The sequence below is a fragment of the Musa acuminata genome, unplaced genomic scaffold, assembly GCF_036884655.1.
Source record: "Musa acuminata AAA Group cultivar baxijiao unplaced genomic scaffold, Cavendish_Baxijiao_AAA HiC_scaffold_1138, whole genome shotgun sequence".
Lineage (NCBI taxonomy): Eukaryota > Viridiplantae > Streptophyta > Magnoliopsida > Zingiberales > Musaceae > Musa > Musa acuminata.
In genome coordinates this window covers 4,976,226-4,998,599 of record NW_027021350.1, presented here as the reverse complement: position 1 = coordinate 4,998,599, position 22,374 = coordinate 4,976,226, and the positions used below count along the sequence as shown (strand labels likewise).

At 33.8% G+C, this 22,374-nt stretch overlaps 4 protein-coding genes and 1 long non-coding RNA gene across 6 annotated transcripts in view; all 5 read right to left on the bottom strand.

Moving 5' to 3' along the window:
• Window positions 1-72: 72 nt before the first annotated feature.
• On the bottom strand, window positions 73-4,693 carry LOC135671268 (uncharacterized). The gene is made up of 4 exons (XR_010512684.1): window positions 1,941-4,693; window positions 465-600; window positions 305-376; window positions 73-160 (listed from the first exon to the last, which is right to left on the bottom strand). It is a non-coding gene; the product is annotated as an uncharacterized LOC135671268 (long non-coding RNA).
• A 459-nt stretch (window positions 4,694-5,152) lies between these two features.
• LOC135671165 (receptor-like protein EIX1) lies at window positions 5,153-6,652 on the bottom strand. Its single transcript, XM_065179120.1, has one exon. It carries the CDS (start codon window positions 6,650-6,652, stop codon window positions 5,153-5,155), a length of 1,500 nt encoding a protein of 499 aa, XP_065035192.1.
• Window positions 6,653-7,289: 637 nt separating this feature from the next.
• Window positions 7,290-12,529, bottom strand: LOC135671266 (probable LRR receptor-like serine/threonine-protein kinase At5g16900). Its single transcript, XM_065179293.1, has 4 exons — window positions 12,233-12,529; window positions 10,965-11,227; window positions 10,739-10,865; window positions 7,290-7,670 (listed from the first exon to the last, which is right to left on the bottom strand). The coding sequence occupies exons 2-4, from the start codon at window positions 11,046-11,048 to the stop codon at window positions 7,528-7,530; spliced, it is 354 nt and encodes a 117-aa protein (XP_065035365.1). The 5' UTR covers window positions 11,049-11,227; window positions 12,233-12,529; the 3' UTR covers window positions 7,290-7,527.
• A 292-nt stretch (window positions 12,530-12,821) lies between these two features.
• Window positions 12,822-17,101, bottom strand: LOC135671258 (probable LRR receptor-like serine/threonine-protein kinase At1g05700). Its single transcript, XM_065179280.1, has 5 exons — window positions 16,956-17,101; window positions 15,761-16,210; window positions 14,410-14,909; window positions 13,399-13,534; window positions 12,822-13,310 (listed from the first exon to the last, which is right to left on the bottom strand). Exons 1-5 carry the CDS (start codon window positions 17,084-17,086, stop codon window positions 13,235-13,237), a joined length of 1,293 nt encoding a protein of 430 aa, XP_065035352.1. The 5' UTR covers window positions 17,087-17,101; the 3' UTR covers window positions 12,822-13,234.
• Window positions 17,102-20,096: 2,995 nt separating this feature from the next.
• Window positions 20,097-22,374, bottom strand: part of LOC135671254 (probable LRR receptor-like serine/threonine-protein kinase At1g05700) — a 78,836-nt gene continuing 76,558 nt past the window's right edge. For both annotated transcript variants that reach the window (XM_065179275.1, XM_065179274.1), the window contains exon 9: window positions 20,097-20,399. In XM_065179275.1, the coding sequence (XP_065035347.1) occupies window positions 20,398-20,399 (2 nt within the window). In that variant the 3' untranslated portion in view covers window positions 20,097-20,397. The remainder of the gene's footprint in view (window positions 20,400-22,374) is intronic.

Below are 22,374 nucleotides of genomic sequence, written 5' to 3'. Positions count from 1 at the left end.
GAAGCATGCGCATGACAAAATTGAAGTTTTCGATATTGAAAACGCATGCACCAGGTGAATTGTGTAAGAGAGAAAAATCTGTTCTTACAGCACATTGAGTGATGTCAATTCTTCTAAAGAGGGCGGTATTGGGCCTGTTAAATCATTGTCTGACAAGTCCCTGAGACAAAATACATGGATTACATTAGTTATTGATATGTTTTAATAAGAAATTTCATTAAGAAATTACATCTACAAATTGTTCTCAAGTTGTCTGCATGATGTTGCTAGCCAGCGGCCTCTGATGATAAATTTAGAAACTTACAAATAGTTAAGGGCCTTCAGATTAGCCAAAGCATTTGGTATAGCACCATCCAATCCATGATAAGAGAGGTTTCTGTAAAAGAAAATAAAGTAGAAATCATTACATCAGAATCAGTGCTATTCATTGATGTCTTTTAAAACAACCAAATCTTGGAGCTTACAATGAGGTGACTCTTGGGGTACCAGAGCTTGAGTAGGTGCAATTTACTCCACTCCAAATGAATTGCTGCGGAGCACAAGGATCACCCTGCCATATCTTCATCTGATATAATTTCTTTATCCCCATCATAGCATCAACTGTTAATTTTACAGGTTAAGCCAATGTCTGATATGCTATGCAAAGAGAAATTCTTATTTACTTCAGGAAAGAGATAGCTTCGGTACAGATCAACCATGGTCCACCATACTCAATTCAATCTATTGTGAAATAAATCCAAGGTTGGATGCATGCCATATAGATGATTATTGTAGCCCTCTCGAAACAAATTTTAATATTCATTTCAAAATAGTAAATGGGCTCCATGAAGCATTTTGACACAACTCTGCCCGGAAAAACGTTTCACATGAATGAGCACTCCTACAGCCACACCTAATATGATTTGGTTTAGATGTTTGTATGATCTTACCAATGATGTTAATATCCAAATTGTGCTTGACCTAGCTTATGAATAACTATCTTGAAATGATATTTATAGGCACATCAGAAGCATTAGATACATCACTTGTTGTTCGGTAACCCAATCATTTTATATATTGTCAATCTCAGTCATATATATTGTTGTCAATCTAACTTTTGTTTATCATCTCATATGCGTCAAATCACCACGAGAAGTAAAAGCGTAGAAGAATATAAATTATGATTTCTGATAATGCATGGTTCAAGTGCTTGGACTCAAAAAGAATAATTAACATTTTTTCCCGAAAAGTACGCATATCCTCTGAACATAAGATTATAAGATTGACAGTTATGCATAATATCTCAAACATTTCATTGCAATAATCAAGTCTTTGGAATTATTGGAGCTTATAGCAAATTAGTGTAATCAAATTAGTGTAATCAAATTATAACATTATGGTAAGTTCATTTAGCTGCTTGTTCTTCGTGTCTAACTTGTGTAATTAAAGAACCATAATTACGGTATTGTTCATTGTAATTTCGCTTCTATAGATAATTAAACTTGGATCTTAGTTGGGTTTGATTTAGTCTAATAGTCTTTTCTAGCGATGAACACTTTTACTGGACATCTGTGGTTAAAATTGAGAGTCAGTTTAATCAAAATTGTAATCGAAGAGTATACAGAGTTAATTACTTCTATAGTGCAAATGAGTCTTCGTTACAATTCTTTGAGATAACCACAAACAGATTATAACACTTTGTTCCCTTTATGGAAGATCAAGGCTCCATCCCTTTCCAAATTTTCATTAGTGATTCGGCCTCAAAAGAACTACCCTAAGCAATGAATCGCGTATACCCCCCCACATTACGCGGTTCTCTGTTTGATTTGGTAAATAAAGGAAAGCCAGGAGAAAACCCTAGAGTTCAAGAAATCCCCTTTCCCCACGCGAGGCATGAACAATGTACAATCCGTATGGGAGAAGAAATTTCAGCAATCATGGAGTGGAAGGTCTGCGTTTACCTGAGGGATCCCAAGTTGTAGCGACTGTGGAACAGTAGTGCAGCGGATTGAGTCGCGTCCTGGTACGCCAGGTGGTTGTCGATATGCCTCAACTCCAGCGAAGATACGAACGGTGTTCCCGAACCAATGTTGGCCAGGCATATCGACAGGGAGTCGGACGGGGCGGCAGTAATAAACTCGGCCCCGTAAAGTGCGAACACCTCGGTGATGTTGATGGTTTGCCAGAGGTTGACACCGACATAGAGATGGAATAGCAGCGGTGGGGCGACGGAGTCCCCAATGGCTTGGCCGTCGTAGTTGCCGTGACCGAAGGAGGCCCTTACGAGATACCTGTCCCCTTCCTTCAACCCGGGAATGGTGTAGCAGTTGCGAGTTCCGTCGGGAAAGCTTCGAACGGTGAACCACGTACGTACCTGTGTAGAATCCTCAAAGTAGCGATTCGGACGTTTTTTCCCGTGTCGATGTATCCTTCATCGACTTCGTACTATATATATATATATATATATATATATATATATATATATATATATATAAGAGGAGTCTTTGTTAATTGGAGGTCCAACTCATGATTTTATTTGATAATATAGAAACAACTTGGAGTGACAAAGTTAACGTTTACATTTGACATGATTTTATTTCTTTTAATATTTATTTTGATTGGATCAGTCTTATCTTTAAATTTGAGCAATATTAAAGAGGTTAGAATATTATCATCTTAAGAGCCATATCCAAAGGGTTTATTTCGTCTATAAATATTTTATGTGTCTTTACGAGGGAGAATAAGATGGAAGATATAAATTATTTAATTTCTCCTGAAAGAAAGATATAAATTATTTAATATTTACGGAAAAATATATACAAGAAGAGTTGTGCCTGAATAGGGATGACTAAGTCTTTAACTGATCTTACATAATCAAAAATTTATTTTTTTCTATAGAGATAGACAAATGTTGTCGAATCATTTTAAATAGAAAAAATTGATGATAATAGGTTTATTAGAAAAAATCTGAACTACCAGATAATAATTCTAAAACGATTAAGAAAGATGATTACTGATATGTCATTATCTATAGTATTTCGAATCCCAGCAATAGAAACTTTTAGCCCAAGCTCAAAATCACATCAAGTAATTGGAGGAGAAACGGATAGATTTCCTGAGACACATCAGCTAATTCCCGGAGGAGAAACAAACAATGAATTCAGAAAGTGAACAGATGCCACAAAAATACTATTAAAGAACTTCTATTTTATAACTATATCAAATATTGCAACACCTCCTTTTTTTTTTTAGTTCCAACACCAAAAATTAGATAGACCTATTAAATCCAAATATATGTACTATAGGCAATACAAAATAGATACTTCAATAATGTCTACATATAACAACAACGACATATTGAGCTCTCAGATACAAATTAAACGATTTAATTTATTATCTTGATGTATAACCAAATTCAATCTACTCATAGGCATTTGAAAATTTTTAACAACAAGGATATGAGCAACCATAACTTAGTAAACACCAAAACTCATATATTAGCAAAACTTATCATAGATCCATTTTATAAAACTATGCACAAATGTTAAACCCTCTTCTACGCTTAAATAAAGAACAAACGTGCTTGTCAAATCATAACTTTTTAGCATAATAAGCGCATAGAATAACATTATCTTTGAAAACATTTGCATAACAAAACATAAGTGGATATATTTCTTTTTAATGCAAAGATTGTCCTTAACTAATTATGAATATGTATCATTATACCTAAGCTTTCACTTCTAAATACATCTATAGTCATAACTATAACAAAGGGCATACATTAAAACAAAAAACAAAAGTTAGAGTGCTAATGGCTATGACCATATTGTATCATCGTTACCGGGATCAAAATCATATTTAATCTCTATGGTATAGATAATACATTTATCTTTGTGTTAGACCTAGAAGATATTGTTTTATGCACTTATGACCAATGTATAACCCCGACTAAATCAAAACCAACTAATTAAATAATTAACTATCATTTGAAATAACATATTGACATATCCTTCCAATGCATAACTCGTCGCATATCATTTGAAATAATATTTTTAATTATTTTAAATAGATACAATATCAACGATCTTATTTTCAAAAGCCGATTTAACATTTGCAAATCACATAACTTCATTATTAACAAATATATATTATTAAATTTGGAAACAAGTTAGACAAAATCATTGGATACTTACCTTAATTATAGATTATTATAACTAATATAGTGATCAACACTCTCCTTTTCGAAAATCATTCAAATAATTTAAACCAATCCAATGATCAATCATAATCTTTTCTTTCTTATCTAATAATGACTATTATTAGATAAGATATAGCATATTTTTAAACTATATCTTCGTATGGAAGACTTGGTTGTATGTTCTCTTCTTTTTCTAATATTTTTCTATTTCAAAACTATGAACCAACTCTTGCATGATGTCATGATAATGCAAGTCTCAAATAGAAGAAGATGGTAAGCAACCACATTACATATAAATTGATCAATACCTATTTTCAAACACCAAAAATAAAGTTATAATATCGAAGACGGTAAACCCATCTTTTCTTATATCAACAACATAAATTCTTTTTTCATTAATCACAATCAGCATCTACAAATCCAAAATACCATATAAATATAAAGTAGAGAGATGACATACCTTCTCCCCGTCTACCGTAAAGCCTGAGATCATTCACACTTGAAATTTTAGAATTAACGTCCAAATAATCGTCGAAGAATTAAATGCCATTGCACCCAAACCCAATCATACATATCATCAATCATATGGAAATAAGCATGCCTCCATGCGTCTTTGAGGAAGAGAATACTACAAAAGGTCCAAAATCCCATCACATATCCTAGTACCATGCTGATATAAAACCATAACCACTTGGGAATCTCTTTCTTGTACTCTTGTATAATATTTTGAGTTGTTTTATTATTAAAACAACTTTGAAAAATTGATGGTCCACATAAGTCAGCATTGCCCATATAGATGGATGGATCAATAAACGTTTGGAGTAGATGACCAGTTGGTATCATTCCCGAAAGATTATTATATGACAAATTCAAATATCTTAAGGAATATAAAGCTGATAAGCTCTCAGGAATACCACCAGAAAGATCATTTATCGATAGATCAAGGGATTCTAATGATATCATTCCTCCTATCTCCTAAGGGATTTTTCCTTGTAAATGATTTCTTGATAAATTTAAGTTATTGAGTCCAGCAAGATCTCCAATTCGTTTTGGTATCTCACCAAATAATTTATTGTTCGAAAGGTCAAGAAATTTAAGATATGTCCATTGGCAGATTGATGAAGATAAACCCCCGTCAAATCTGTTAGAACGCAAAGATAATGTTTCCAACTTGGTGAACTTGAAAGAAGATGGCAGCTTGCCTCCTATTTGGTTGTTGGAAAGGTCTAAATATGTGATGGTAGAAGATGAAATATTCCCAAACCAAGCGGGCATTGTCCCTGCAATTTTACAGTCTTTCAAAAATAATTCTATTATCTGTGTTTGAAACTGCAACCATTCTGGAAATTGAGGTCCCAACTGACATTTGGTTAAATCTACTAATCTGAGTTGGAAAGGAGGGACCCAACTCTGCCCAATTGATATGGTGATGGAGTTGTCATACAAGTCTAATACTTGCAAGCTGGTAAGATTCTCCAATTGAACTTCTGAAATGGCACCTCCCAGAGAATTTCCACCGAGATACAATTCAGTGAGATTAGACAACTTACCAACGGAGGAGGAAGGCATGGAACCGTTGAATAAATTATAGCTGAGATCCAAAGTGATGAGATTCGTCATTTGCTCCAACCAACCGCTCAAATTTCCTGTCAATTGGTTGTCCGACATATATAATTCTTTCATTTGGGTAAGACCAAGATGGGTAAGACCACTAATATTCCACAACCATTTGGGTAAGGTGGAGTCGAAATTATTAATGGAGAGATCAAGGACGGTAAGAGAGGAGGTGAAGTTGACATGGACAACAGAAGCTGGGATGGTATCGAGACCAACGGAAGACATACTTAACACTTGGAGGGATGGCAGCATGTTCACGGATGAGAACCAATCTGGGGTACCGGTTAGCTTCAACCCGCTCAAGTCCAGGTGCTTCAGGGAGGTAAGATGGGAGAGCCAGTCGAGGTTGTCAACATGGGATGTAAAATGTAAAGCATAGCTTAGATCAAGAACGTAGAGGCTCGAAAGGTTCCCCAGCCGAGCAGGTATTCCTCCCATGAAAGATGTAAAAGATAGATTGAGGTATCTCAGTTTCTTGAAGGAGCCGACGAATTCCGGCATGCGGATCCCGCTGAAATCATTGAAGCTAAGATCCAAGTGCTCCAGATGTGATAAAGCAAGCAATGACGAGTTCATCCTCTCACCGCGTAATGCCCAATCATCTGTAATATTTGTGTTTCGGACGTCCAGCATGACGACGTGGCCAGTGGTGGCACCACAGATGACCCCCTCCCATGCGCAGCAGTCTTGGCCTACCCAAGAAGATAGCCGGTTATGGGTGTCGTGGATGCCGGCTTTGAAGTCCAACAGTGCCTCCCTCTCCATGCTGAAACATCCACTTGTCACCGCTGCCCCGTGGAGGAGGAGGGCCAAGAGGCACAACAACAGTGATGATAAGAAGCGTAAAGGGAAAGCCATGGCGCGCAGTTTGATCTCCCTCCCTACCTACTCCTGGCCGCCACAATCAGAAGAACAGGGCGAAGGTGGAAGTGCATGCTACGCTATGCCAAATCACAAATTTGTAAGCCAACTGATGCACACAATTTCTTCCATTCCATGATGCTCAAACTTTGACTTGTCTGACATTCCAAGGATTCTTTTTCTACCTACTGGTCTATACGTTCGCTGGCCAAGAAGACTTTGACTTGCGGTAAATTAGACTTTAGATTAGAGTTCTAAATAGAAAAATTAATTTTTAGTAAATTAGAATTTATTTCTGTATATATATATATATATATATATATATATATATATATATATATATTAGTATTACTTTTTATTCTTCTGTAGGTTGGTCATCTTCTTCTTATGAACATAAGGATGCGCCAAACAAACTACAATTTGACTTGCAATTAACATCTATCATTTTCTCTTCTTCTTTCAAGTGAATATTTGCTCTCTCAAATCTTAAGCAGCACATCAAGCATAATTTAGTGTACAATCTTAACAAAACTTGCATGCGTTGGTTGAAGCTTGGATTGTCATAATGACAATTTTAGGACAGAAAGTGCCTCATCCGCAGCGTAATATGTTTTCTAGAAAAGACGTAAAATAATATCATGGACGAGCGTGCTTCATACGGAAAGATATACCAAAGAAGGTTAGTTGGGATAGCTACTCAACACAATCGAGTAACCAACCACTTAGGTGGGCAAGACTCGAGAGCTTTACAAGTCTTCCATGTCTACTGGTGAAATGAAGAAGATGACTTGCATGCTGTGTGGAAGAAGTTGGCCTTTATTCCGTTGTCGATTGGGCTGACAGGTCAAGTCTTCTTCGTGCAGAAGCGGAGATCAAAAGTAGTCCATGGAATGGGAGAATTTTGCGTACATCCCTTTCCTTTCCTCATCAGTTGCTTTATAAACCATGCATGTTGGCTTCGTGATTATACCGGCCATACACCTCCACCTTCTTCCTGTTCTTCTGATTGCGGCGGCTAGTGGGGGCAATGGTAGCAAGTGAGTGTTTTTAACATGGAGAGTGAGGTGTTGGAATTAAACTTATTAATCTATCGTAAAGAGATTCAATCTATCAATATATCGAGAGAGAAGTTCATTGTATCAAAAGAAGAAATAGATTAAATATGTATAGAAAGATAAATTAAATTAACTAATGATTTTTGAAAGAGTTTTTTAGATAAAAAGTGATTTATTTTAAAAATAATTAATATAATATATTTATGGAGACTTTATAAACCATGTTGGGTTATGAAACATATAAGTGTTTGAAGTTATAAAATGTTTTGAGTGAAAGATATTTTACTTTGTCCTACTCTTCTTTCTATCTAGTTCAACATTTGATATTAGAGCTTGGGTTAAGATATTTTCTCTTCTTCATAACTCAAAGATAGAAGGAACAATCAATATAGAAGTAAGAAAATAACTCAAAGATAGAAGGAAGGAAAAAATGACTTTGTTCACAATTTTCCAAGGGCTTGATGATATAATATTTGAGATCATCGTTTTAGTAAATACTTCAAAAGAAGCTAGAGAAATACTTCAAAAAGTATTTGGTGGTATGGATTAAGTAAAAAAGCTTCGTCTACAGGTTTTAGGAATTGATTTTAAAAAATTAAAATTAAATACTTCTAAATCTATTTCTAATTACTTCTCAAAAGTCTTTTCTATTGTTCATTAAATGAGATGAAATGGTGAACAAATAAGTAATTAAAGAGTAATAGAAAAAATACTAAGATCTCTATATCTAAAGTTTGATTTTATTGTTATAGAAGAGTCAAAAGTCTTAGAACAAATATCTTTAGAACTAATGGGTTCTTTTTTAGTTTATGAACAAAGACTTACAAAAAGGGGAGAAGAAAAATATATAGAGTAAGTACTACAAACCAAGCTTACTCTTGAAAACAAAGGTAAATTAAAATATCAAAGAAAAATAGGTTGTGGACAAAGAGGAAGAAGTTGCAGAAATTAGACCAATTAAGAATCTCAAAACAATGAAGGTGATGGAAAAAATTCTAGCCGAAAAGGCTAAGATTATGGTCGAGGACGTGATCGAGGCCGTGGATGTAGTAGAAATTCTAAAAGGTCTGAAATTCAATGCTATGTTTGCAAAAGGTATGAACACTACTACTTATGACTTATAATAATAATTTGAAGAAAGATTAATGTATGACATAGTATCAAGTTTTGTTGAGAAAAAAAAAAATGAAAATCAAGTTTTATTAATGACTTATAATAATTTGAAGGACAGTCAGTTTATAACATAGTATCTAGATATAAGAGCTTCAAATCACATGTGTGGCATCAAAAAAATATTTTCAAAAATATATACAAGTTATTTCGGGAACATTAAATTTGGTGACATATCTCAGTAAGAACAAAGGTAAAAATTTTCTTAGATTTAATAATGATAAAAAATATATATATTTCAAATGTTTATTATGTTCATAATATGAAAAATAATATTTTGAATTTGAGGCAACTACTTAAAAAGTATTATGATACGAAGATAAAAAATATGAGTCTCTTAATTTGTGATAAGAATAAAACATTAATCTCACATATGAAAATGCTGAAGAACATAATTTTTCATCTACATTTATGCATATTTAATTGGTTAAATGATTTTAAAACTAATATTGAAGATTTTTTTACATTATGACATAGACTCACTTAAATTTTGAGACTTTGAAACTTCTAGAGAAGTATAATATGGTGATAATAATACCAATAATTGATCATCCATCAAAGTTATGTTTAGTATATGTCATCGGTAAGCAAGAAAGAAATCCTTTCAAATTAAAAAGAATAAAAAGAATTTAGTAGATATTTTTTTTACCTAATGATCATAATAGCAAATCCTAGGTTTACATGTTAAAGGAAAATAATTTTTTTTAAAATAAATTCAAAGAATTTAAGAATTTGATTGAAAGTCAAAGTGGCTATAAGATTAAATATTTAAAAATAAATAGGGATGACGAATATTAAAGAAATTTGAAAGTTTTTATAGAAATAATAAAATTTTATATCAATTCACTGTATCGTACATGTCTCAACAAAATGATAACTCAGAAAGAAACAATAGAACTATACATAATATAGTTCGATGTATGTTAAAGGAAAAAAGAATTCTTAAAGAATTTTGGGGAAATGCTATTGCTTGTGCAATTTATTTGCTTAACATGATTTCAACAAAATGAATTGGTAATATTACATTAGAAGAAGTATGGAGCTTACACAAACCAATATCCTCTTGGATGTTGTGAATGTCAACATACCGATTAAGCAATACGCCGAAGGAGAGGATGATATGCCGAAAGAGAGGACGAAGCGCCGGATGAACCAATGACATGCCGGACAAAGGATTTATGCTTTGTAATTAATTGTGTCTTGATCGAAGTAATTTATAGTATAATTAAATTGATTTGTAGTGAAACTAGGTCAACTTAATTAAGGGCCCATTGGGCCTGATTTAGGGTTGAGTTGGGCTCATTGGGAGGTCGATTTAGTGACCCAAAAGTTGGGTCAAGCGATGGCATCGCCAGACTAGACAATATAACAGGATGAATTTGACAACTCCATAGGTTCAGCATAACTTAAAATTAACTCAAGAATATTATGTTGCACAGTTCTGTAAGGACCGGATGAATTTGACAATGCACTAAAGATTCTGAATGTCTCAGATACAGTAAAGAACATTTTATCTATAGAAAAAAAGGTGCAGTTAAGAATCTAAAATATTTATAAAAAATGAAAAATCGTACTGGATAAGTCAGTTACACTAAGCTCCAGAATCTTGACAAATAATGATCAGGGTACTGTTTTTGCTAGAAGTAAAAAAAAAAACTAACATGATAATATCTTATCAATTGCATTAATTCAATCCAATGATAATGTATGATAAATCAAGAGAGAAATTCTAGTATAGAATGAGAAACATACTGTCGAAAGATACAACATTTTCGGGTAAAGCAACTTAAACTGGATTCAATCTTCTCCAAGCATGCAGTAGCTCAGATCATAGAATACTATTCAACATCTTTTTTACCTGAAAGATGATCTCTAAGACTTCCACGAGCAGCATATTCATAAACAAGTCCAAGTTGATTGCTGTCTCTACAGTACCCGATCAAAGACACTAAGTTCCTGTGATGGACCCTCGATAAGAGAAGAGCCTGCAACCCAAAGAGGAAGATATATACTTAATTTCATCCATAACCTATTTGTTCATTAAAATGCTAGTCCACCAAAATGCATTCATATAGATTGCATACCTCGGCATGAAACTCTTTCAGCCCATGTGATCTGGAGCCAGAATTTGCAGACATGGACTCCTCAGATGATGTCCCTTTGACCATCCGATGTGAGTGCAAAAGTTTTACTGCAGCTTCAGTGCCATCATGTAATCGACCATGGTAAACATTCCCAAACCCACCCTTTCCAAGTACAAGATCAAAATTGTTGGTGATGGCCTTCAATTCATCATATGTAAATCTATGGGTTTCGGGTATAGCAAGCGAGTCTTGAATTGGCGACGCTATTATTTCATTAAAAGAAACAAAAAGAGGGCTGTTAACAATGCTTCTCATTGTAATGAAGGTGAAGTTTCTAGTACAGAATTCCAAAACAGGCATCCGCAAGTCACTTCTAACCTCCAGAGAGAAATTTAATGAACTATGAATCATAATAACTCATATACCTACCAATGATCACTTTCCATTGTCTGTATGTTGATAGCATACAAGTAAATGAAGGAGTTAATTTAGAAAAGTTGTGTAGATAATTCTAAAACAGACTATAATAATGAGCGTAAAGAACATTGATGAACCTAAAACACACTTTACAAATACAAAGGTGAAAAAGTTAGCTAAAAATTAACTGACTTAGTTTTAGGCAATCACACTTATATACAAGGTTTGTCAAGCTTTGGTAGAATGGTAGATGATAAATTATTATATATCAACCCACTAGTTGTTTATAAGTTTGTATTACACATGGCTTAAAAATTGACTCATTTAATCTTGATCTATTTGATAAAGAACTTAGCTTTATCAAAATTTTAATCTCAGGCAGAATTTAGACAAGACTAGAATTGAAAAAGATCAGCATAATTACACCCCAAATCAGAGTTGGGAAGGTTCATCATAATGAATGGTCTTATGGAATAGAAACTTCCCTTGAAGTAGTGTGTGGTATCAACCATAAGCTTACATATGTTTTAGCTGTTCGCTCCAACTAAACCATAAAAATATTTAGATAAAGATGTTGTTTGGATGCTAACATCTACGGCAGATACAGTAACCAAGCTAGAAATCTTTGCTTTACGAGTCTCACTTTTGTTACCCTAGATAAAAGAGAAAAAAAATCTTTTCAGCAATAAAAGAAGTTATTTATCTCTATGATATCAGAGAAGGCATGTCCTGATATTATACAGATAAGAGTTCTATCTCACTTCTAACATTGCCTTTTTGCTGAAGAAGAAAAGGACATTATACAACAAAATTGTATGTTTATAAGCTATTACTTGCTTAAAACCACTTACATAATTTTGTTGTAGATTTTTTTCTCCTCAAGAAGAATAAAAGCAATGATAGGAGCAGCAGTATAATCAGCGCTGGGACGACAGAGATCAGCACAATGGTGACTGTAGCAAGCTTCCTTCCTTTGCTGCCAATTTGACATGTACTATGACAGAGACATATATCCGGATTGTTGTCCACTCTTTGCAGAACATAAAGTTCATAAGATATTAGTATTAGGTAGAAGGAATTGTGGGAAGATTTGGGATGTTAGACTACAGCACAAACCTCAACTCAAGCAATCCTTTTGATTGTCCATCACATAAAGAAGCTGGAATAGGCCCATTGAGTCGGTTATTTGACAAAATTCTGCAAAAAGTTTGATATTGCTCAAACATTAGCATATAATATGTGGAGAAAGAAGTCCTGAAGCATGCGCACGACAAAATTGAAGTTTTCGATATTGAAAACGCATGCACCAGGTGAATTGTGTAAGAGAGAAAAATCTGTTCTTACAGCACAGTGAGTGATGTCAATTCTTCTAAAGAGGGCGGTATTGGGCATGTTAAATCATTGTTTGACAAGTCCCTGAGACAAAATACATGGATTACATTAGTTATTGATATTTTTTCATAAGAAAGTTCATTAAAAAAAAAAGTAGCTACATGTTGATCTCTATAACTTTGGTCCTTTGAAACCAGATTTCATGAGTAAAGCCATATTAGAAGCAAAACACAACAATAGTGTTTTGGTTTAGTTCAGTTTGGATGATATAGGATGTGGTTAAAGAAAACCCCAAGCTAATGCTTTGGTTTGTAAACTGGTCCATCTGCATTCCTAATTTTGGCAACTAACATGAAAAAACAAAAGCCTTTTGTTTATGGAGTTAGAAAAAGGAGATTAGAAGTGAATAAAATACACATGTAAAAGGGTAACAAGTCAATTTCATGCAACATCTACGAGTTGTTCTCAAATTGTCTGCATGATGTTGCTAGCCAGCAGCCTCTGACGATAAATTTAGAAACTTACAAATAGTTAAGGGCCTTCAGATTAGCCAAAGCATTTGGTATAGCACCATTCAACCCAAGATAAGAGAGGTTTCTGTTAAAGGAAATAAAGTAGAAATCATTACATCAGAATCAGTGCTTTTTATTGATGTCTTTTAAAACAACCAAATCTTGGAGCTTACAATGAGGTGACTCTTGGGGTACCAGAGCTTGAGTAGGTGCAATTTACTCCACTCCAAATGAATTGCTGCGGAGCACAAGGATCACCCTGCCATATCTTCATCTGATATAATTTCTTTATCCCCATCATAGCATCAACTGTTAATTTTACTGGTTAAGCCAATATCTGATATGCTATGCAGAGAGAAATTCTTATTTACTTCAGGAAAGAGATAGCTTCGGTACAGATCAACCATGGTCCACCATACTGAATTCAAGCTATTGTGAAAAAAATCCAAGGTTGGCATGTAATCTGATGCATGCCGTATAGATGATTATTGTAGACCCCTCGGAACAAATTTTAATATTCATTTCAAAATAGAAAATGGGCTCCACGAATCATTTTGACACAACTCTGCCCGGAAAAACGTTTTACATGCATGAGCACACTACAGTCACACCTTATATGATTTGGTTTAGATGTTTGTATGATCTTACCATTGATATTAATATCCAAATTGTGCTTGACCTAGCTTATGAATAACTATCTTGAAATGATATTTACAGGCACATCAGAACCATTAGATACATCACTTGTTGTACGGTAACCGAGTCATTTTATATATTGTCAATCTCAGTCATATATATTGTTGTCAATCTAACTTTTGTTTATCATCTCATACACGTCAAATCACCACGAGAATTAAAAGCGCAGAAAAATATAAATTATGATTTCTGATAATGCATGGTTCAAGTGCTTGGACTCAAAAAGAATAATTAACATTTTTTCCCGCAAAGTATGCATATCCTCTGAACATAGGATTGACAGTTATGCATAATATCTCAAACATTGCATGTTAGGGGGAGAAAGCATGAATGGCCACATTGCATGTTAGTCTTCCAAAAGTGTGCAGGTAATTAATAAGAAAAACACAGTTCATCTTGAGGGGGAAAAAAAAAAGAACAAGCAGATGATACAAGTTTTTGGCCGGACTAGAGCGATGGATGTCCAAAGTAGTGGTGGGATAGCATACCATCGGCTGCATCTGTTGCCAAAACTGAAACATTAATAGGAATGTAAACCTCAGCAGCATTGAGGATGGGGGGAAGGGTGGAACCGGTCACCCTTGTCAGATTAAAATAACCATTTAAACCTGGGTACGCTAGCTGATGGATGAAATGGACATGAGTTGCCAGTAGATATGCAGGACTGATGTTATCACTATCAAGTTCCCCGTCTGCTCTCACCTGAAAAATTCTACTTCCATTTCCACTTAAATAGTCGAAATCAGCAAAGTGCAAATAGATATAGAATGTTGTTTGAACACTTGAATTGAGGCCATAGTGCAAGAAATATTGCAATGTAAAATTATCTGCAGCAACAGTTGCAGTCCCCATGACCACGCCTGGGACCTCATAAGCATCACCACGAGTGGTCTTGATGCCCAAAGAACTGCTTGTAAAATTCCATGTTTCACAGTCAATATAACCGTTGCAAGGACGCCATGTCCTGTCATATTTGTCTTGTGGATACCTGTACAGCATGAAATTTGTGAACAAATCTATATTATTAAGACAGATTTGATTTTGACAGACTCAACCACTTTTCAAAGGCATAATAAAGAGGGATTATGCTAGTCGTGTTCGTTAAGACTCCTCCTTGGCCACACACGACAATGTTAATCATTGTCCTCATCGAGTTTGCTGTCCTCTCCCAAATTGTGGTAATTACCTCCTGGGATCTCCTATTTCTGCTCACTTATTTGTATCAGATACATGTGATTATTTCTGAAGTGTTGGTCCGCTAATCTTTTTGTTGCTTTACTGGAGTCTATAGCAAATTAGTGTAATCAAATTATAACATTATGGTAAGTTCATTTAGCTTGTTCTTCGTGTCTAACTTGTGTAATTAAAGAACCATAATTACGGTATTGTTTATTGTAATTTCGCTTCTATAGATAATTAAATTTGGATCTTAATTGGGTTTGATTTAGTCTAATAGTCTTTTCTAGCGATGAACACTTTTACTGGACATCTGTGGTTAAAATTGAGAGTCAGTTTAATCAAAATTGTAATTGAAGAGTATACAGAGTCAATTACTTTTATAGTGCAAATGAGCCTTTATGTTCGTTACAATTTTTTGAGATAACCACAAACAGATTATAACACTTTGTTCCCTTTATAGAAGATCAAGGCTCTATCCCTTTCCAAATTTTCCGTAGTGATTCGGCCTCAAAAGAACTACCATAACCAATCAATAAAGGAAAGCTAGGAGAACACCGTCGGGTTCAAGAAATCCCCTTTCTCCATGCGAGGCATGAACACTGTACGATCCGTATGGGAGAAGAAATTTCAGCAATCATGGAGTGGAAGGTCTGCGTTTACCTGACGGTGTCGTTGGTGAGGGATCCCAAGTTGTAGCGACTGTAGAAGAGTAGTGCAGCGGATTGATTCGCGTCCTGGTACGCCAGGTGGTTGTCGATATGCCTCAACTCCAGCAAAGATATGAACGGCGTTCCCGAACCAATGTTGGCCAGGCATATCGACAGGGAGTCGGACGGGGCGAGAGTAATAATCTCGGCCTCGTAAAGTGTGGACGCCTTGGTGATGTTTATGCGTCGCCAGAGGTTGACACCGACATAGAGATCGAATAGCAGTGGTGGGGCGACGGAGTTCCCAAAGGCTTGGCCGTCGTAGTTGCCGTGAACGAAGGAGGCCCTTACGAGATACCTGTCCCCTTCCTTCAACCGGGGAATGGTGTAGCAGTTGCGAGTTCCGTCGGGAAAGCTTCGAACGGTGAACCACGTACGTACCTGTGTCGAATCCTCGAAGTACCTGTCAGCGATTCGGACGTTTCTTCCCGTGTCGATGTATCCTTCGTCGACTTCGTACTGTATTCACATACTTTGTGGTTGCTATATATATATATATATATATATATTTGTGGTTGCTATATCATCATACTTTGGATGATGTAATGATTAATTCAGTCTCAGGAAAATTTACTATGATATTGAGTATAATAATCTTTGACCTCACTATGTAAAGGCCCCTGAGGTGTATGTTGTGAGATTTGAACTCTCTTAGATCATTTGTTCTTTAATGAACTTAGTATTTAGTTGAATCCTCGAATCCCTAAACTAATTTAAGAATCAAAGGATTTTATTGGGTACACCATCAAAATAATTTTATTGCTCGATACCATCTCTCTCAAAGATAGATATGGATTAAGATCATGATTGGTTAGGAATGAGCATTCCAGGTTGAATAATCAAAATCTAAATTAATAATATACATGCATTTACTTCTTAATCTAGTAATATTTTGCCGAGAGAAAAAAGAAAAAGAGGGAGAGAAATTGGTAGAGAAGAGAAAGAGGAGCAGCAGACTAAAGAATGGAAGAAAAGAGAAGAGAAATTGGAAATCTGTGGTCATCATCAATTGATGCAATTCAAATGGAGTCAGCATGAGAACGCAACCACCAGAGAGAGAGAGATCCATGGTGACGAGCATGTTCTTGCAATGGGTGCTGCTTGAGAACAAGAAAAAGCTAAAGCTATGCACATCGCAAGCGAAGTACCTGGCTGACCATTCACCAGAATCGCTGCTGCCAACCAACCTAAGCAGACTCGGACGATGAAGTTTCTCATCGTTTCTCTGCAACTCAACTCCTCGATGCCATCCGCAGATTTTTGCTTCAGCAGGCACCATACATATACATGTACATATAGAGAGAGAGAGAGAGAGAGAGAGAGACTGACATGCATATATGGATGTCCAATGGCTTTGGTATACTGTAAAGACGACGACTGACATACCGAACGTTTGCGTTTGATATGATTTTTATTTTTAATTTTTTTGCTAAAAGTCTCTTGATATTTGTTTTACCTGGAAGACTTGACGTAGAGTCAATGGACGACTTGGACCAGTCTTATCACTAAATTGGAACAATTTAAAGAGGTTCACATGTTATCGTCTTACCACTAAATTGGAGCCATATTAAATAGATTTATTTTTTTTTATAAATATCATATATATATATATTTTTTAAGAGAGAAAAAAAAAAGTGAAGAATATATATATATATATATATATATAAAGAGAGAGAGAGAGAGAGAGAGAGAGAAAGAAAAGAGTCATTGTTTGTTGGATGTTCAATTTCAATTTATGGCTTTAGCATAATGTAGAGAGGACTTGGAGTGATAGAATCCACGTTTGAGTTTGACGTACTTTTGTTTTTTGTTAGAGTGTTTTAATATTTGGTTTACTAGGAAAACCTAATATAAAGTAGACGGATGACTTAGATCAGTCTTACTATTAAATTGGAGCAGTATTGAAGGGGTTGGGATGTCATCGTCTTACCACTAAATTAGAGTCGTATTGAAGGGGTTTATTTTTTTTTATAAATATCATATATATTTCTAGATTTTAAGAGAGAGAACAAGATGTGATGAATATATATATATATATATATATATATATATATATATATATATATATATATATATATATATATATATATATATATATATATATATATATATATAAGAGGAGTCTTTGTTAGTTGGATGTCCAACTCATGACTTTGGCATAATATAGAGACGACTGAGTCAATATTTACATTTGACATGATTTTATTTTTTTGTTTAAAGTCTTTTAACAATTGTTTTGACTATAAAGATATGATATAGAGTGGATTGACGACTTGGGTTAATCTTACCCTTAAATTGGAGCAGTATTAAAGGGGTTGGAATGTCATTATCTTAGAAATCGTATTGAAGAGCTTTATTTTTTTTTATAGATATTCTATGTATATTTAGATTTTAAGAGAGAGAATAAGATGTGAAAAATACTTTCATTCCTCCTAAGAGAAAGATATAACTTATTTGATGTTAATAGGAGAAGATATACAAAGAGAATTATGCTTGGAGGTGTCCTTTCATAAGCTAATCTCGAGACCTATACAAAATTAAAATGATTATCATTGCTTGATAATATTAGATAATATGGTCCTATCTAATTATGTAAGATATATTATGGATATGATTATATTCTGATTATGGTTATCGATCAATAGAAATGATATCCAATTATGATAGGATTTCTTCGGAGATGATCTTGATGGGAGGGACTCTCCTAATTACTTATCATAGACCCTCTACTCTCGCCTATAAATAGATAGGACCTCATAGGGGCTATACACATAGTGCACAGATATGTGGATACATGACATTATTGAGAGATTACAAATTTTTTCTCATATCTCTTTAGTCACGTGAACCAGTTAATAAGATATTACAGATTTTCTCTCATATCCCCTTTATCCCTAAATCTATCGCTTATAGTGATTCCTAAATCTAACTCTAGTTTCCTATATTGACAAAAAAGAAAAAAAGATATATAGTATATCCAAATGAAGATTCTTCTAAGCTCCCAAGATGTATGAGAGTTTGTAGAAGATATATTTTTTGAACCAAGTCGGAGTAATGAATGTAAAATAAGAAAATAACTCAAAGATCGAAGGAAGAAGAAAAAAAACTTCCTTCATGATCTACTAAGAGCTTGATGATACAATGTTCAAGATCATTGCTCCAATAAATACTTCAAAAGAGACTTGAGAAATGCTTCAAAAGCATTTAGTGGTGTCAATAATGTAAAAAATCTTCGTCTACAAGTTTTACGAGTCGAGCTAGAAAAATTATAGCAAGGTACTTCTGATTCTATTTCTGATTACTACTTAAAAGTCATTTCTATTATTCACCAAATCAAATGAAATAGAGATTTCTCTCTCTCTCCACACACACAACGTTTGCGTTTGACATACTTTGTTTTTTGTTAAAGTCTCTTAATATTTGTTTTACTAGGAAGACCTAATATAGAGTTGACGGATGACTTAGATCTGTCTTTCCAGCATTGAAGGGGTTGGGATGTCCCAATCTTACCACTATATTAGAGTCATATTGAAGGGATTTATTTATTTTATAAATATCATATATATCTCTTGATTTTGATTGTTTTGACTAGGAAGACGATATATAGTGGATGAATGACTTGCGTTAATCTTACCATTAAATTAGAACAGTATTAAAGGGGTTGAAATATCATTATCTTAGGAGTCATATAAAGAGGTTTATAGGATTATTTCTTCTATAGATATTCTATGTATCTTTAGATTTTAAGAGAGAGAATAAAATATGAAAAATATTCAAAGAGAAAAAGATATAAATTATTTGATATTAACATGAGAAGATATTCAAAGAGAATTATGCTTGAGTGGAGATGATCCAACTCTTTAATTGATCTCACATAATAAAAAAATTAATTTTCTCCGGATAGATGAAAGTTATCAAATCAATTTAAATAGAAAAAATGATGATGGCAGGTTTATTAGAAAAAACCTGAACTGCCAAATAATAATTCAAAAACATTGTTATCTATAATCTTTTGAAACACCAGCAATAGAAACTTTTAGCCCACACCTTTAAATTTCTTGATAATTCGAGGAGGAATTAATTATCAAGAGGGAAAGCAAAAAAAAATTGTCTTCGCCAATGAACTTAGAAAGTAAACAGATACCAACAAAAACACCTATTAAAGGGCTTTTACTTTATAATTACCCCAAATATTGCTGAGGCTCTCTTTTGAGTTCCATCGCCTCCTAGACTGACAGGCATGATAATCATACATCACATCACTCAAATATTTAAAAATTCAAGCAAACTTAACAAACATTAACCACACTTATAAATCCATAAGCATAAGAATTTATACAATCAAAACTCCAACCATTTACCGTAAGTTTATATCATTGTAAAACTAACTTAACATTCTAAAATCTCAAACATAAGGTCTTTTAAAGCTTTTACATGATACATCAATCCAAATTTGCCGACACATTTCATTACATGCAAAATATACTTATACAATAACCACAATATAACAACCCACAAAGACCTGCCAACAATCTGAATAGCTTTCCATTGCCTCAGCTGAATTCTAACATTTTAGCGAGCGACAAGCTATCCTGAAAAATTCATATAACAACAAAGTGAGCTACAAAACTTAGCAAGTGACTAACGTAACCATGGTGAGAGAGGATATTTTCAAATAAACATGGTATCGAAATGTAAAGTAGGGATACAAGAATTCTTAGATATCATCTCATTAAATACAGAATCACAAATATCATTTCATTCAAAACATATTTTGCACATAACAAATGAAGTAAAGAGCATTTGCAGTATATCAATAACATAAAAAGCATTTCGAAGCCTATCAATGGTGCATGGAATATTTCGGAGCATATAAATGATGTATGAAATATTTCGGAGTATATCAATGGCATATGAAACATTTTGAAGCATATCGAAAGAACAAATGAGAAACATAAGCTTAAATGTCATATTTGACGTTGTATTCATTTCATTCTTATCCAAAGTATATATAGAAACTCATATACAATACTTTGGATATCATATCAAAAATATAGAGAGTGAAGTGGGATCACAACATAATATGGTTCATCCATTTCTAAACGACCATCAAACATGAGTCTGCCCCATTTGAGAGCTGATAAGAGCATTGCAGGCTCTAAACATAACTCCATTTCCCATTTCTAGTAAAGGTTCACATTATCCCACAAACACCGGAGTACGATGCTAACACAAACTTTCGCATAATGCATTCAGATATGAAAAGAATTAGGGATAAAAGCATACAAAAGTTTAAGCCAATTATATAAGGCTCAATTGAAGAAAGAAAGAATTCTAGATAAATTCAATTTCAAAGAGAAGAAACAATAATAGACAAAATTGACAAAAGTTATGTTCTGACAGATTTTGTGACAAACATTGTAGAAATAATTCGAATAATCAATTATGCTCTAATTTATTCAAGAAAGTATCATTGGAAAGATATATCAATCTACTTTAAGATAAAATAAGTTTTATACAAATTGAAGGTTCCAACAGGGAGTTAAAAATAATTTGGTAACCAAAGGTCAGAGTACAAAATCTTTGTTTTGTAGAATCCAAAGGATCGATTCCAATAAATGTTTAGATATGTATTTGTGCTCTAAATCTTTCAAGTAAGGTACTGAAAGATAAATCTATGAATCTAATTTTCAAAGAATTATGTTTCATACAAATTAGATTTTTCAACAAACTGTTACAAATAATATAATAACGAAAAGTCAGAGAACAATATCTCTGTTTTGCAAAATTCACAAGGTCAATTCAAATAGAGGTATAGGTAGCATTTGAGCTCTAAATCTTTTAATCAAGGTACTCTACGAGTCTAATTTCCAACAAAGTATGTTTTGCACTAATAAGAGTTTCCAACAAGGAGTTATAAGCAGTTTAGTATCGAAAGATAAAAAATTACGATCTTTATTTAATAGAATTCATATGGTAAATTGAAATAGATGTTTGGGCAGTCATTTGAACTTCGAATATATCAATCAAGTATAAAAAAAAAAAATACATGAGTCTATTTTTAGATAAAGTAAGTTTTACCCAAATTAGAATTCGGTACAAAGAGTTATAGTAAAAACAAGACAGATATGTCATAAATCTTGAAAATTTCATATTTAAAACTTTACATCTAAATGAGAGGGATATCAAATGCAAAGCTAGAACTCTTCAAATTTCTTATATTCAAGGCAAAAGCAGAGATTAGATTTGCAATAGAAAAGGGTTAGAATTCTTGACTTTGAAGAAATAGATCCCAAATAAAAGGATTTGAGCAAAAACCCTAAGCCCAAAATCCTTGGCTGTTTTCCACAGCTTGCTGTCTTCTCCGGATTCTTTAAGGAAGAAGGCAGAGATGTAGAGACAATGGAAGATATTTTGTCTTTTTATTCTTTTTACAATTCAATCCTTATATTATTTATATTTACAAATATATCTTTAGATTTTATAAATGGTGCTTTATGAACATTTCAAAACTGATCCTTACGTTACAAACAAATCCTTATAACTATTTTAAAAATGAGGGATATT